Here is a 16,947-nt window from a genome sequence, read left to right as displayed (position 1 = left end):
TATGGATGAAGGTTTGTCTAAACTATTTAAAAACCTGAGACTGGCTAATAGCTTCCTGCTGGAAGCTGCAGAAGAGGGCCTTAAGCTTTCAGCCCGTAACATGGGTTTGTCTTCCGTTGCCAGAAGGGCATTATGGCTACGTTCCTGGGCAGCAGATACTGCCTCCAAATCTACGCTATGCGATCTGCCCTTTGAAAGAACCAAACTATTCGGTTCTTCCTTGGAGGAACTGATCAGACACATGTCTGATACTAAAAAGGCACTTCCTCAGGATAGGAAAAGCAGATGGAACAAACGATACCAGTATAGACCTTCCAGGCCTTTTCAACCAGTGTTCAAGACTCAAGCCTTTCGTAAACAACACGAGAGAAAATTTCAGGAACACCCTAAGAAACCAGAGGGTAGGAAGTTCTGACGGTGTTGGAGGTCGTCTGCAATGGTTCCTACCAAAATGGAGACAAACCACAAACAATTCCTGGGTCCTCAGAATCATTGCGGACGGGTACAGGATAAAGTTTTCCAGAATTCCACGTCCTCTGTTCCTGATTTCGTTTTACCCCTCTCAGGTGAAGAACTCAGCACTGTTTGCCGAAAGCCTTACCCTTCTAAAAAAGGGTGTCATAGAGCCTGTTCCAAAGAATCAGGAGTTTCAGGGAGTTTATTCCCGTCTCTTCCTGGTCTCAAAACCGGATGGGTCCTTCCGTCCAATTCTGGATTTAAAGAGAGTCAATGCGTGTATTCCTTATCGTCACTTCAGAATGGAATCCATTCTCACGGTTACCCGCCTGTTGAGACAAGGGGACTTTATGGTTACATTAGACCTAAAAGATGCCTATCTCCATGTGCCTATCGCCATAGCCTCCAGGAATGAGTTTGTCATTTCCAGTTTACTGCTCTCCCTTTTGGCCTGTCGTCAGCTCCTCGGATCTTCACAAAGCTTTTAACTCCTGTTGCAGTGGCTTTACGGAAAGAGGGGGTCACAGTCGTCCCTTATCTAGACGATTGGCTGCTAAAAGCAAGTTCTTCTCAGGAGCTCCAGGCACATCTCAGCTTTACGACCCGATGCTTGGGGGAACACGGCTGGATCATAAACCACAAAAAGTCCAACCTGATTCCAACTACGAAGATCCAGTTTCTGGGGCTCATAGTGGATTCCGTCTCTTCGAGACTTTATCTCCCGCGCTCCAAGATCAAGAAGATAAAGAATCAGGTTTCCTTTCTGCAACAAAATCCAACCCTTCCCTTCAGGTTGGCTATGAGTATCCTGGGCAGTCTTACAGCGTGTATTCCGGCAGTAAGCTGGTCCAAAGCACAGTTGAGACCCCTGCAATGGGACATCCTACAACAGTGGTCCAGGAGACCGGAGGAGCTGGATGTCACCTTCACGGTGTCCAGGGAGGTTTTACTCCGGCTGAATTGGTGGAAAGGGAAGGGGCGCCTCACCCAAGGGCGATCTTTTCTACCACGTCATTGGGTCACCCTCACCACGGATGCCTCCAAGGTAGGCTGGGGAGCTCATCTACTCGACCTCTGCAGTCAGGGCAGCTGGTCCTTAATCTATCAAGCCCAATCATCAAACTTTCGGGAACTGAAAGCTGTGTTCCTGGCACTCAAGACCTTCAGTCCAAGATTACGGGGGAAAGCTGTGAGAATCCAGTCCGACAATGCCACCACAGTCTCATATATAAACAGACAGGGTGGCACCCGAATTCCAAGACTACAGGACCTTTCAGACCATCTCATGCGCTGGGCCCAAAGAAACCTGGAGGATTTAGCAGCGACACATATCAAAGGAGTAGACAACAGTCTGGCAGACGATCTCAGCAGATCTCGTTGCTCCCAAGCAAACTGGTCCCTGGACAAGAGCATTTTTTCTCTCCTAGTTCAAAGATTCGGCCTGCCAGATATAGACCTTATGGCGACCAGACAAAACAGGAAATTACCAGTTTTCGCCTCCCTTTACAGGCAGGACAATCCTCCCCTGCTAGACGGAATGTCAGTGGTTTGGTCTTTCAAGATGGCTTATGTGTTTCCTCCAGTAGCCATGATTCCTCGGATCCTCCTAAAGATTCGGGTAGACAGAGCCAGGGTTTTAGCTATTCTCCCTTATTGGCCGAATCGAAGTTGGTTTTCGGAGCTGCTCAGTATGGCGATTTCAGTATGGGAGCTGCCAGTTTCCTCCCATCTTCTGGAAAACAAGAACCTGTCCAGGGATGTTCTTCTGCAGTTCAGATTGACGGCCTGGCTGCTGCAAGGATGATCCGCCGGAGCAGAGGCATTTCCAATTCTATGTCAGAGATCCTCCTGGGTTCAGTACGAAGATCTACGTCCACTATTTATCTTCGAGTCTGGAATAAATTTCTCCACTGGTGTGTCTCCAAAGGTTTGGATTTCTCTTCTCCCCCCACAAGTTCTGTTCTGGACTTTTTGCAGGAAGGTTTTTCAGCGGGTCTCAGTCTCTACGCTTAAGGGACAGGTTTCAGCCCTGAGTCATTTTCTCCTGTCTGAGTTGGCGTCCCAAGTTCTCGTCAGGCGTTTCTTTAAGACTGCCATCATTCAACGGCCTCCCAGACGTTCGCATTTTCCCTCCTGGGATTTGTCATTGGTCCTCCAAACACTCTGCTCTGAACCGTTCGAACCTTTGGAAGAGGTATCTCCTAAAATTTTTATCCCTCAAGACGGCTTTTTTGGTAGCCATTACCTCAGCGAGGAGGGTCAGTGAACTTCAGGCTCTTTCTGCGGCTCCAGAATTTACTATTTTCCACCAAGATAAAGTCGTCCTGTATGTTAAACCTTCTTTTTTGCCCAAGGTTATCTCTGAATCTAATGTCAATCAGCCATTAATTTTACCCTCTTTCTTCCCATCTCCTTCAACTCCGGAAGAATCACTCTGGCACACTTTAGACGTCCGCAGAGCTCTACGAATTTATATAGACCGCACTGCTTTTTTCCGCGCTATGGATCAATTGTTTGTTAATTATTTTGGTAGATCTACAGGCAATGCGGCCTCCAAGCACTCGATGGCTTTCCAACACTATTCGCTTAACCTACTCTCTCAGCGGTCAGGTTCTTTCATCCCACGTTACTGCTCACTCCACCAGAGCTATGGCTACATCCTGGGCTGAAAGGTCTTCGGCATCTCCAGAAGAAATATGCAAAGCAGCTACTTGGTCTTCCTTTCACACGTTTATCAAGCATTACCGGCTAGACATCTTCTCCTCCTCTGATGCTGACTTTGGGCGTAAGGTGCTGCAGGCAGTTACCTCGTGACCGTTTTCCCCACCCAGAGGGGGTCATCTTGCTATATCACCGTGGTACTGACACAATACGACAGGAAAAATAGTAATTTTACTTACCGTAAATTCTTTTTTCCTTAGTGTAGTGTCAGTACATATATCCCTCCCTGTGCGTTTTGTATTAAAATTATTTTTTGCAAGCTATCTTGTGTTTCTTGGTACTTTCTGGAGGTATTGGGGTTGCCGGGGCTCTTATAGGGAGGAGTAGGAGGGGTTAGGAGGTATCTTAACCTCTTCGGTTCTAGGTCCTTGTCCCTAGGAAGAGCGACACCCCGTGGTACTGACACTACACTAAGGAAAAAAGAATTTACGGTAAGTAAAATTACTATTTTTCTTTACAAACTCCTGTGGAATCTTCCTTTTGCGCTTGGGAGGGTTTATTCTATAATCTGTGCAGATATTCCTGTATACAATGCCAGCTACTTGGTTATGCCATTCAGTGTATGCTGTGTTGGACTGTCTCAGAAGCCTCTCTACATAGTCTGGACCTTGGTTCTTGTCTATGGATCTGGTCCATAGTTCCTGCTTTTGTGCTGCCATTATTATGTCTCAATCCTGTCATGCAAAGTTAGCCAGTACATGCTGGAATCTAATTATACCAGGGCATGATAGGAGTGTGATTGCTGTTAATATATATATATATATATATATGTTGTTGCATTTTCTTGTCTGTTTTTGGTCTTAACCATTTTTACTAAAAGTAACACACCAACATCAATAACATTATATTATATCTAGACACATAGACACATATATAGACACATATAATATATAGACACATATATATTAGGGCTGCAACAACTAATCGATAAAATCGATAATAATCGATAATGAAATCGAACGAATTTCATTATCGATTAGTTGAATCGATTATCGATTATAAAATGAGGGTTTTTTCAGAGCAAACACTCTGAAAATACCCCTCATTATATAATCCGTTTAGTCTGACTCACAGCAGAAGCTCCTACTTACCAGGCCCTCCCTGTAATCACTGTGACAACTGGCCCCGCTCCTTCCTTATCCCAGAAGGCCAGAACCACATGGCTGTGACACTCATCTAACTGTAAGTATAAAATTAATATTTGGGCTACTGAAAGTTAGGGGCAGCTATGGTTAATGGGGTGTTTAGGGTTAATTTAGGGGCAGTTATGGTTAATGGGGTGTTTAGGGGCAGCTATGGTTAATGGGGTGTTCAGGGGTAATTTAGGGGCAGCTATGGTCAATGGAGTGTTTAGGGTTAATTTAGGAGCAGCTGTGGTTAATGGGGTGTTTAGGGTTAATTTAGGGGCTGTTGTGGTTGACAGGGTCTTTAGGGTTAATTTAGGGGATGCTGTGGTTAATGGGGTGTTTAGGGTTAATTTAGGGGCAGTTATGGTTAATGGGGTGTTTTGTTTTGATGGGGTATTTAGAGTTAATTTAGGGGTAGTTATGGTTAATGGGGTGTTTAGGGTTAATTTAATGATGAGGACTAAGGGTTAATTTGATTAATTTAATAAAGTTAACTTAAGGTGCAGTTAGAGATAATGGGGGGGCAAACTAAGGGGAATCTAAATCCTGGGGGCCGTAAAGATTAACCCAGTACTTATTTAAAAAAGTATAGTGTCAGTGTGCTGTGAACGGGTCTGTGACTCTATGAGGGCACTATGAGATATGTGGGATGCAGCGTGGAGTGGTATATGTGGGATGCAGCGTGGAGTGGTATATGTGGGATTCAGCGTGGAGTGGCATATGTGGGAGGCAGCGTGGAGTGGTATATGTGGGAGGCAGCGTGGCATGTGTGGGAGGCAGCGTGGAGTGGTATATGTGGGAGGCAGCATGGAGTGGTATATGTGGGAGGCAGCGTGGTATGTGTGGGAGGCAGCGTGGAGTGGTATGTGTGGGAGGCAGCATGGAGTGGTATGTGTGGGAGGCAGCGTGGAGTGGCATATGTGGGAGGCAGCGTGGAGTGGCATATGTGGGAGGCAGCGTGGAGTGGCATATGTGGGAGGCAGCGTGGAGTGGCATATGTGGGAGGCAGCGTGGAGTGGCATATGTGGGAGGCAGCGTGGAGTGGCATATGTGGGAGGCAGCGTGGCGTGGTATATGTGGGAGGCAGCGTGGAGTGGCATGTCTGGGAGGCAGCGTGGCATGTCGGGAGGCAGCGTGGCAAGCCTGGGCTCAAATGTGCATAAATTGGGGGGGGGCTGGCTGGGAAATACAGACAAGAAATGCATTTCATCAAAGTTTTTTTTATTCTGCTGTTTGTATTTAACATCATTTGTTTATTAAATTATTTAAAATAAATGAAAAATTTACATTTTTTTTATCCGATTAATCGACAAAATAATCGGCCAACTAATCGATTATGAAAATAATCGTTAGTTGCAGCCCTAATATATATATATATATATATATATATATATATATATATATATATATATATATATATATATATATATATATATATTTTATATTATATTATATATATCTCCGCAATCACACTCCTATCATGCCCAGGCAGCCAGCACATGCTAGAACCTGGGCATAATAGGAGTATGATTACACGCTCCCTATGCCACCCCCCCCACACACACACACTCATATACTCATTAATTTACAGATGCTAATTCATTCCCTTTAATCACACATACTTGCTCATACACCCTCCCCCACTACTGCAGGGGCCCTGCTGCTTCCTCTGGAACAACTTCTCTGGCCACGCCCCCAGGGGAAAAAGGAACGGAGCAGAGACATGTGATGTGCATTCATGTGACTCCGCTGGGTTCCTGCTCGCAAGATGCCGCTTGCAATAATGCCCTTTTCGGCCAATATATTTCGGTGCGTCTCTAGTCTGTGCGCATCGCACGGACACCCCCGAGGAGGATCTGGGTCCCCTGCAGCGCTGCTGGGATCTGGATCTTAGTGTTATCTGACCTCTATTTGAGGTTGGATTATAAAACAACCATAAAAAAAAAAAAACATTGGCTCTGAAAAAAACCCTCATCTTATCATTGATAAAATTGATTCAACTAATCGATAATGAAATTTGGTGGCAACTATTTTTATCATCAATTTTATAGATTAGTTGTTGCAGCCCTAGTCACTTGTGCTAGATGCTTTGAGTTGCCTTACAAACTTTCATTGGGCGACGCGGTGCTGAAAACTTGAGCAACCTCTTGGTGCCCCTCTCCTCCGCGTCTAGCGCTTCCTCCGGGCTGCAAAAAAAAAAAAAAACGTTTCAATTGGGGCCCCCCCCGCCAACACCACTGTGAGCAGTCTGCAGCCCCGCGTGACACTCATTTGCACCCCTGGTCTAGACTTTCAATCTTGGATGACTGCTCGGTCTATGAGCAACTGGTGCTTGGAGCTTTTGGTGCTGTTCCCAATGTCCTTCTGAGCTGTGCCTGTGTACTGGCCCATGTGGTCCTGTATCTTGGCGAGTATAATACCTCATAGGCCCTTCCATGTTGTGGGAAGGCAGGTTATTGGTTGGTAGTTTGAAGGTGTGGTACCCTTAGAATCTTTAATTATAAGCACTGTGCTTCCTTGTGTTAGCCAGTCTGGGTAGGAGTCTGTTGCTAGCAGATGGTTCATCTGTGCTGCCAGGTGTTCATATGCTGCTATCGGTTTCTTCAGCCAGTAGAAATGGACCATGTCTGGGCCAGGTGCTGTCCAGCTATTCATGTTATTGACTCACTGTTCGATGTCTGCAACTGTTGGTGGTGACTGGTTCCATCCTTCGGATTAGGGCTGCAACAACTAATCGATAATAATTGATAATGATAATCGTTGCCAACAAATTTCATTATCTATTAGTTGAATCGATTTTTATCGATTTATAAAATGAGGGTTTTTTCAGCGCAAATGCTCTGGAAAAAATACCCCTTGTTTAACCCCTTCAGGATCGGGACGTACCTGGTACTTCCTGGTTATGTCACCAATAGACCGAGACGTTCCAGGTACGTCATCCCCAAAAACCGCCCCCACATCGCCGTGATCGTGGGGGCGCTGCTGCTGCTGACCAGCACAGCCACTCCGAGCCCACCCCCGGGTCTGTGATCACTCCCATGGAGTGATTCTGTAGGCTGAAAACGCGATTGCAGAAAAACCTGCAATTGCGGTTTTTTTTTTTTGTTTTTTTTTTTCAAAATCGTGTTTTCAGCTGCCACAGCTTCAGGAAAGGGGGTTTAGTGTGATTGGGTCCCCACACAAGTGTGGGGACCTGACACAACATCCCCCTGCTGCCTGATCGCTCCATGAGAGCAACGTTAATTCCCATTTTGTACGGGGCTCTGCTGCAGACCAGCAACAGCAAAAAGGAGCCCCCACAAGCCCTTTGACTCCTGTAGGCCAGGACAAGTTAATGAATATATTTTTGGATAATTTTTTCTCATTGGTTCAATATGTGTACGATTTGTATGTATACAAAACTGTAAAAAAATAAATAAAAAAAAATGCGTTTTTTTCTTAATTTTTTCCCTACTTTTTCCTATTTATTTCAAACAAAACAATGTACTACCCAGCTTAATATGGTTTCAAATGAAAGCCCTACTTGTGCTGAAAAAAACAATATATGATTTGTGTGGGAGCACTAATTGATAAGAGAGAAATTACAGTTGAAGAAAGACATGGCAAAAACGGCTCCAGTCCTTTAGCGACACCTTAGTATCAAATCCCGGTCCTGAAGGGGTTAATAATCTGTTTCAGTGTGACTCACAGCAGTTACTACTCACAGTCCCTCCTTTCAGTCACACTGAAGATTGGCCCTGCCCATTCCCTATAGTGTCCACATTGCTGTGACACTCATCTAACTGAGTATAAAATTTATATTTGGGTTGCTTAAAGTTAGTGGAGGTGGGGGTTAATTTAGGGGCAGTTATGGTTTGATGGGGTGTTTAGGGTTAATTTAATGCCGAGGACTGAGGGTTAATTGAATTAGTTTAATAAAGTTAACTTAAGGTGCAGTTAGAGGTAAAGGGGGGCAAGCTAAGGGGAATCTAAATCCTGGGGGCAGTGAAGATTAATCCTGTACTTATTTATAAAAGTATTGTCAGCGTGATGCGAACGAGTCTGTAAATCTGAGTGCACTATGGCATATCTGGGGGATATAAGGCATATCTGTGGAGGAGGGAGTGGCATATCTGGGGGTATAAGGTATACTGGGGCACAAGGCATATCAGGGGGCACCGGGCATTAGGGGGTATAAGGCATGTAGGGTATATAAGGCATATCTGGGAGGTAGTGTGGCAAGCCTGGGCTAAGATGTGCATATCTGGGAGGGCAGGTTGGGAAATAAAAACAAGAAATGCATTTTTATCAAAGTTTTTTTTTTTTTATTCTGCCGTTTGTTTTTAACATCCAGTTATTTTAAATAAATGAAAAATTGACTTTTTTTTTTTTTTATCCTGATTAATTGGCCAACTAATCGATTATGAAAATAATCGTTAGTTGCAGCCCTACTTCAGATGGAGTTAGGCCCTTGTATTTCCAGTAGGTGACCCTTGTTTTTAATCTGATTTATGGGGGTAGTAGCGATGATTGTGAGGCATCTTTTGTCATCTTCTAGCATACTAGGCAATGAGCCTTGGTAATATAATATGTTATATTTCTGAAGGCACTGTCCTCTTTTGATGTCATGGCTTATGTAGTTCTATTTAGTAATTTTTACTCTTTTATGTTTTTAGCCTCCAGGGGTCACCAGAGGAGGTATCAGGAAGTTTCTAAATACACATGCATTCTTTGTTATTTAAGTATAACAGAACCCAAACCAAGTACCATTACACTTAATTTATGGGCTAGAGCAAGCAATGGGTGATCACAGACTGATCAGCCATAGGACAAATCTGTACATGTTTTGTAGGATATACTACATCCCATAGCATGAACAGGTTAATGACAAAATTAATTTGGTTTTATACTATTGTCATGCTAACAACTCCTTTTAACCCCCTTACAACAAAGCCCGTAGGCTAACAGTTGCACTTTACAATTTAACAAACTGATATTGTACCCCATTCCTTTTTCCCATTCGTATAGGGATCACAGAAGCGCATTTTATCCACACCAGAAAATCCTCAATCCAAACGGATTTCATCTATAAATCGAAGCCCCCACCTTCTGTTCTCTCCTGCCAGCTTTTCACCCAGGTATTTCACTGGTCTTTACCTGTCTCTGTAAAAACATTCAGTAAGATATACTTTCACTTCATTTTCTTTAAATTCAGTGCCTTCCTAAATTATTTTGAGACGTTTATTATATTGTGTTCTCATCAGGACAACACAATCCAAACTTCAAATTTTGCAAGGAGTATCATTCAGCGCGGATTTTTTAATATATATATATATATATATGTACGTGTGTGTGTGTGTACTACATGTCTAATTCAATTGGTTGTGATTATCTGTGTTCTATATAAGAACTATAAGAATACAAAATAACAGACTTTTCTATTCCATAGTCTATACTACTGGTGATAATTGTTTTGTGTGCAATGGAATGTAAAAAGGGCATGCACAGATAATTTAGACATCAGAGTTGTGTGCTCAGAGTTCAGAGCTGAATTGGGAAAATTAGGATATTACATTAATCCCTTCAATCCCAGGGGTTTTTGGTACCTTCTGTTACATCAGATCAGGGGGAGTGCAGGCTGATCTCCTGTGCAAGAAGGGCTGGACGTACTGGTACGTCCATAGGGGACTGAAGGGGTTACTGTAGTAAGTATAAAATGCTGGTGCACAGAAAGGGGAAGAGTTTAGGGCTGCAACTACCGTATTTGCTCGATTATAAGACAAGGTTTTTTTCAGAGGAAATGCTCTGAAAAAAACCCTCGTCTTCTAATCGGGGTCGTCTTCTAATTAGACCTCAAATAGAGGTCTGATTAGGAGACTAAGATCCAGATCCCCCGCACCGCTGCAGGGGACCTGGATCCTCCTGTCTCACCCCCCCCCCCCCCATCATACACACACTTACCGGTGCTTCCTGCTGTGTTGCCGGGGCAGCGGGTTGACGTCTACGCGATCCGCGTAGACAACGTCCGCTGCAGCCGGAAGGAGGTGTGGCTAGCAGCGGGGGTTGTCTGCGTCCGTCGCGTAGACCTTCCCCGACTGTCAGAGATCAGAGCTCCCCTCACCGGTGCGGGGAACTCTGATCTCTGACAGCCGGGGAAAGTATACGCGACGGACGCATACAAACCCCCGCTGCCAACTCCACCTCCTTCCGGCTGCAGCGGAAGGCGACGTCAACCCGCTGCCCCGGCTGGAAGCACCGGTGTGAGAGGGGTGAGAGAGAGTGTGTGTGTGTGTTAGTTAAATGGGGGTATAGGGTGTGTGTGTTAAATGGGGGCATAGGGCATTTAATAGAGCACTCTGCCTCCTGAAATGCCTTATACCTCCCTATATGGCACTCTGCCCCATAATATGCCTTTTAACCCCCTAAATGCCAGAGTGGCATATAGGGGTATAAGGCATTTCTGGAGGCAGAGTGCTCTATACAATGCCTTTTAACTCCCTTAATGCCACTCTGCCTCCTGAAATGCCTTATACCTCCCTATATGCCACCCTGCCCCATAATATGCATTTTAACCCCCTAAATGCCAGAATGGGATATAGGGGTATAAGGCATTTCTGGAGGCAGAGTGGCACATAGGGGGTCAAAAGGCATACCATGGGGCACAGTGGCATATAGAGGGTTAAAAGGCATATCATGGGCCACAGTGCCATATTGGAGTGGCAAGCCTGGAGGCAGATGTGCGTAACCGGGGGACAGGTTGGAAAATACAAGAAATAAAAACAAAATATTTTTCTCAATCATAGCTTTTATTAAAAAAAATAGTTTACATGAATTAACATTTACTGGTAAAACTTTTTTCCTTTGGGGTCGTTTTATATTCAGGCTTTTTCTTTTTTTCCTAAGTTAATATTCAGATTTTGGGGGGTCGTCTTATCGAGCAAATACGGTATTTTCATAATCTATTAGTTGGGCAATTATTTTTTTGATTAATTGGATAAAAACCAATATGCATTTTTTTGTTTAAAATAATTTAATGAACACACTGGGTGTTAAAAACAGAATAAAAAACGTAATATTTACATTGACATGTCATTGTACTTTGTGCATACAACACTTTTATCTCTTTATTAAAATGTATTACTCTAATCGCCTTCTTAGAGTATTGCTATGGCATAATAAGCTATATTTTACAAGAACCCAAACACAATTTCTCAAACTAGATTTTAATACCTAAAAAGTTTTAGTGGTAAATATTAATTTACATGTAAACTATTTTTTCGTATTGAATAAAAACTATGATTGAGAAAAATGCATGTCTTGTTTTTATTTGCCAATCTGCCCCCAGATAGGCCACTCTGCCGCCCAGACATGCCAATGCATCCCCAGACTCCCTGGTGTCTAGTGGGGGCAGCCAGTGAACGTCTGCTTGATATGTGTAGACAACCTCTGCTGCTGCCGACCACTTCGGCCGGGGCTTCTGTGACGGAGCACCGGAAGGTCATGTCATGCCGGGCAGCAGCAGCGGTTATCTGCGCGCATTGCGCAGACGTCCATCGACTTCCAGAGAAGGAGGATCCAGGTCCCCTTCAGCACTGTGGGGATCTGGAGCTTAGTCTTATAGTCAGACCTCTATTTGAGTGAGTATTTTTTTTGAGGGGGGGGGATTTTTCAGAGTATTTGTTCTGAAAAAAAAAACATCTTATATTCAAATAAATCCAGCTAATCAATAGTGAAAATCATTGACAACGAGTTTCATCATCGATTATCAAGTTTATGGATTGGTTGTTGCTGCCCTAAAAGAGTAGAGTATCTCCTAATAGTGTTTCATATAATGCCAATTTATTTACATAAGCAACAGTCATGTAAAAAAAATCTACAGAGAAATCTCACTAACTTAACTCTGTATTATCACACAGGGCCATTTAAGATAATTCTTAGATGGTGTGAAGAGAAGTGAGAATAGCTGAGTACTGGAAATTAGTTCACAAATTTAGTATAAGAGAAATATTGTTATTATGAGGAAAATTTTATGAAAAAAAGCTTTTTATAGTTAACCGTTATCATACATAGCTTTATTATTATTATCTTTTATTAATGGAGAATGTATGTGTATATATACATACTCACTGGTCACTTTATTAGGTACACCTTGCTAGTACAGGGTTGGACTCCCCTTTTGCCTTCAGAACTGCCTTCATTCTTCATGGCATACTTTCTAGAAGGTGCTGGAAACATTCCTCAGAGATTTTGGTCCATATGGACATGATGGCATCACGCAGTTACTGCAGATTTGTCGGCTGCACATCCATGATGCGAATCTCCCGTTCCACCACATCCCAAAGGTGCTCTGTTGGATTGAGATCTGGTGACTGTGGAGGCCATTGGAGTACTGTTAACTCATTGTCATGTTTAAGAAAACAGTCTGAGATGATGTGAGCTTTGTGACATGGTGCATTATCCTGCTGGAAGTAGCCATCAGAAGATGGGTACACTGTGGTTATAAAGGGATGGACATGGTTAGCAACAAGACTCTGGTAGGTTGTCGCGTTTAAACGATGCTCAGTTGGTACTAAGGGGCCCACAGAGTGCCAAGAAAATGTCCTCCACACCATAACACCACCAGCCTGAACCGCTGATACAAAGCAGGATGGATCCATGCTTTCATGTTGTTTCCGCCAAAGTCTGATCCTGCCATCTAAATGTCGTAGCTGGAATTGAGACTCATCAGACCAGGCAACGTTCTTCCAGTCTTCCATTGTCAAATGTTGAGGACCTTGTCTGAATTATAGCCTCAGTTTCCTGTTCTTAGCTGACAGGAGTGGCACCCGGTGTGGTCTTCTGCTCCTTTAGCCCATGTGCTTCGAGGTTTGACATGGTGTGCATTCAGGGATGGTATTCTGCATACCTTGGTTGTAACAAGTGGTTATTTGAAGTTACTGTTTCTGTCATCTTGAGCCAGTCTGCCTGTTCTCCTCTGACTTCTGACATCAACAAGGCATTTTCGTCCACACAACTGCTGCTTACTGGATGTTTTCCGGACCATTCTGTGTAAACCCTAGAGATGATTGTGCGTGAAAATCCCAGTAGATCAGCAGTTTCTGAAATACTCAGACCAGCCCATCTCTCACCAACAACCATGCCACGTTCAAAGTCATTTAAATCCCCTTTCTCTTCCATTCTGAGTTTGAACTTCAGCAAGTTGTCTTGACCATGTCTACATGCCTTGTGATTGCCATGTGATTGTCTAATTAGATATTTGTATTAAGCAATTGAACATGTGTACCTAATAAAGTGGCCAGCGTGTGTATATATGTATAATTATTCACAGGGGTATAAATATTAGGTAAAACATCGGCCACATTTTGTTAGTTATTCATCACAATGGTTAAGACTAGGGCTGAAACTAATCGATAAAATCGATAATTAAAAATCGATTTTTATCGATTACAAAAAGGTTTTTTTTCCAGAGCAAATGCTCTGAAAAACTCCCCTCCTTATATAATCCGACCTCAAACAGAGATCGGATTATAACATTAGAATCCAGATCCCCCGCAACGCTGCAGGGGACCTGGATTTCCCTCACTGTCAGCCGGTGGGTGTCCGTGCGATGCGCACAGACAACTTCCGCCTCTCCCCTCCACTTCCGCTCCTGCGATGCAGCATCGCATGATGTAGAAGCCCCAGTGGAAGTGGAGGGGAGTAACATAGACTTTCTGTGTGCAGGTCTCCTGCAGAGGATCATCCTCTGTCAGCTGGTGGGGTCTGCGCGATGCGCACGGACAGCCTCCGTTACTCCCCTTCACTTACGCTGAGGCTTGTATGAAGCTCCAGTGAAAGTGCCTGTCAGCAACAGAGGTTCACAAAACACTAGGGAGCCACGCTCCCATACACCACTCTGGCCCCTCCCCCTCCCATACACCACTCTGCCTCTCTACCCGGCTCCCTGGTGTCTTGTGAACCTCCGTTGCTGGGAGGAGGCAGTGGTGTATGGGAGGGGTATAATGAATTTCAGGGTAGCAGAGCTGTGTATGGGGGTGTAATGAATGTCAGGGAGGCAGAGTGGCATATCTGGGGGAGTTAGAGTGGTGTATGGGGGGTATAATAAATTTCAGAGTGGCATATCTGGGGGAGGCAGAGTGGTGAATCAGGGAATATAATGCATTTCAGGGTGGTGCAGGGAATTTATAGGGGACGGAGTGGCATATCAGGGTGCACAGTGGCATATAGGGAGGTATAAGGCATAAATGGAGGCGAGTGGCATATTGGAAGTTATAAGGCAAATCAGTGGCATATAGACTTTGTCTTCTGCTGCTGTTCCTAAACGCTTCCTGTTTCCAATAATACCACTTCGTGATCGTAGACTATCTAGCAGGGTTTAAATTTCACAAACTGACTTATTGCAAAGATAGCATTCTATCGCAGTACCGTGGTTCAATTAACTGAGCTCTTAACGCCTTAACATCCATTGACGGGTCAGACATGTCACGCAAAAACAGTCACTTAACGACAAATGACATGCCTGAAACGTCATTTCATTAAATAAGCTTAGAAAGTGATCTACAATCACTTTCTTCGCTTAAACAGTGTTGCTGTAATGCCTCACCCCAAGACGCGTTGTGACTCCTCCGGAGAGAGGTGACACAACTGCCACTGCGAGAGATTTTGCTTGCAAGGTGGTGGCGCATCCTTAAAAAAAAAAATAAATAAATAAAAGTTCGCCAGAGGGTCTCCAGACCCTCTAGAGCAGCGGTCCCCTGCGGGGGGGTGTTTTGCGTTTGGTTCAAGTGCATTACATTTATTGTGCATTTTACTTCTATTATTATTCAATTTAAAATATAAGGAAATATATTTGCAGCTTCTCTGGTTGTCTTTCCATCCATAAAAAGCACATAAAATTGTCCCCCCCCAGATATGACACTCTGCTCCCCTGATATGCTTTATGCCCCCCCCAGATATGCTTTATGCTCCCCTGATATGAGACTCTGCTCCCCTAGATATGCCACTCTGTCCCCTGATATGCTTTATGCCCGCCTGCAGGGGTATCCTCATCTCTGGCAGCCGGGGGAAGTCTGTGCAATGCGCTCAGATAATTTCCACTGCTGCCAGACCCCTGCTTTAGAGAACTCTGGCTCCACTTGTAGGTTGAATAGCCCAGCTTTCTAATCAGAATGTGATTAGTAAAATATTTACAAAATATGGGGGGGGGGAGCTTTAAAAAAAAAAAAAGTTATTTTAACGTTTAAAAATAATTATGCATCAGAGGAACCATCCAGTTCCAGCAAAATGTAAAAAAAAATAAAAAAATAGTTTATTATTATGAGCAAGTGGTAAAATTAGCGCTGTATCTTCCCAAAAATCTTGACATGGAAAGAGTTAAAGTAAAAGCATTTCAAATACCGAAGGGGTGTCTAATTTAAACAAAATGAATGGTTTGATGGGGTAAGTTGGAGTGGCCGGGCTCAAAAGATAGGGCATAGACACAGACTGACCAAAATGGGGGGGGGGGGGAATGTGGCCTTTTTTAATGTGGCTGTTTTTTTTTTATATATATATATTATGATTAAAATGGTATGTGAAGAAAGTCCTTGTCTGGAAAAAACAACATAAAACTTGTGTGGGTACACTAAATAAGTGAGAAGAAAATTAAATCTAAACACTAGCACCGCAAAAGTGTTAACAGCCTTGGTCCCAAAGGGCACAAAAAGGGGGGAAAAAAACTGCATGGTACCCCTTTAGTCCCCTGCCCTTCTTGCAGCAGCAGGGACACATCCCTGCCGCTGCACGGGAGATCAGGCTGTCCGGACCACCAACCCCCCCTCACAGCAGAAGCCAGCATTGTCACCCGGAAGGTCATCGATATCCTCTGCGGAGTCTGTCCAGACCCTGCAGGGGATATCCTGTCCTTCCATGAGGCACAGATGCTATGTGATCGGTGCAGGGGGATTGCAGGGAGGAGGGTGAGAAACCATGTTTCCCCAAAAAATATAAAAAAAAAAAGTTTAAAAAAAAAAACCTTACATCCCACAAGCATAAAAATTCTACAAATAATGTACACCTTGTAGTATGTTCCCTATAAGTGCTGGGAAAGTATGGACAATCTATAAACATTAGGTATTTCTGAAATCAGGACACTGCCCCACCAAGACTTACCGCCTGTGCTCCATACTCGTTTGTGTCTAGTTGGAGCAGCCGGTGGAGGTATGGGCGATTCAAATAATAGATAATGGCAACGATTTTGATTATCGATTACATCGATTCGTTGTTGCAGCCCTAATATAGTGTGTGTGTATGTATGTGGATATGTGTGTGTAATAAATATACGTAGATATGTGTGTATGTATGTGTGTGTATATATGTGTGTGTGTGTGTATATATATATATATATATATTAGGCATATTGGTTTATTAACCTATTACATTAGCTCTTTTTTTTTTTTTATAATAAATTTACCAGTTTATTTTGTGTGGCTTTTGCTCAAGTGAAATCTGATCATTACAAGAGATACACAGAGCAACAAATTGATATGGAAATAAATATATATCACTATACACACACTTTATACTGGACATGGGTAAATCCAAATACAGACAAGCCAAAAGTAAATCCTGCCCATGTGATTTTACCACTACATTAGAGAGATAAAAGCTCTCGCATATGTTTTGG

At 43.6% G+C, this 16,947-nt stretch overlaps 1 protein-coding gene across 1 annotated transcript in view; it reads left to right on the top strand.

The window, feature by feature from the left end:
* Nucleotides 1–16,947, top strand: part of POLA2 (DNA polymerase alpha 2, accessory subunit) — a 61,648-nt gene that overhangs the window by 22,167 nt on the left and 22,534 nt on the right. The window contains exon 6 of the mRNA XM_053448705.1: nt 9,312–9,421. Within this exon, the coding sequence (XP_053304680.1) occupies nt 9,312–9,421 (110 nt within the window). The remainder of the gene's footprint in view (nt 1–9,311; nt 9,422–16,947) is intronic.

This window comes from Spea bombifrons, chromosome 10, assembly GCF_027358695.1.
Source record: "Spea bombifrons isolate aSpeBom1 chromosome 10, aSpeBom1.2.pri, whole genome shotgun sequence".
Classification (NCBI taxonomy): domain Eukaryota; kingdom Metazoa; phylum Chordata; class Amphibia; order Anura; family Pelobatidae; genus Spea; species Spea bombifrons.
Note: the sequence above shows the minus strand (reverse complement) of the source record. Positions and strands in the feature narration are given on the sequence as shown.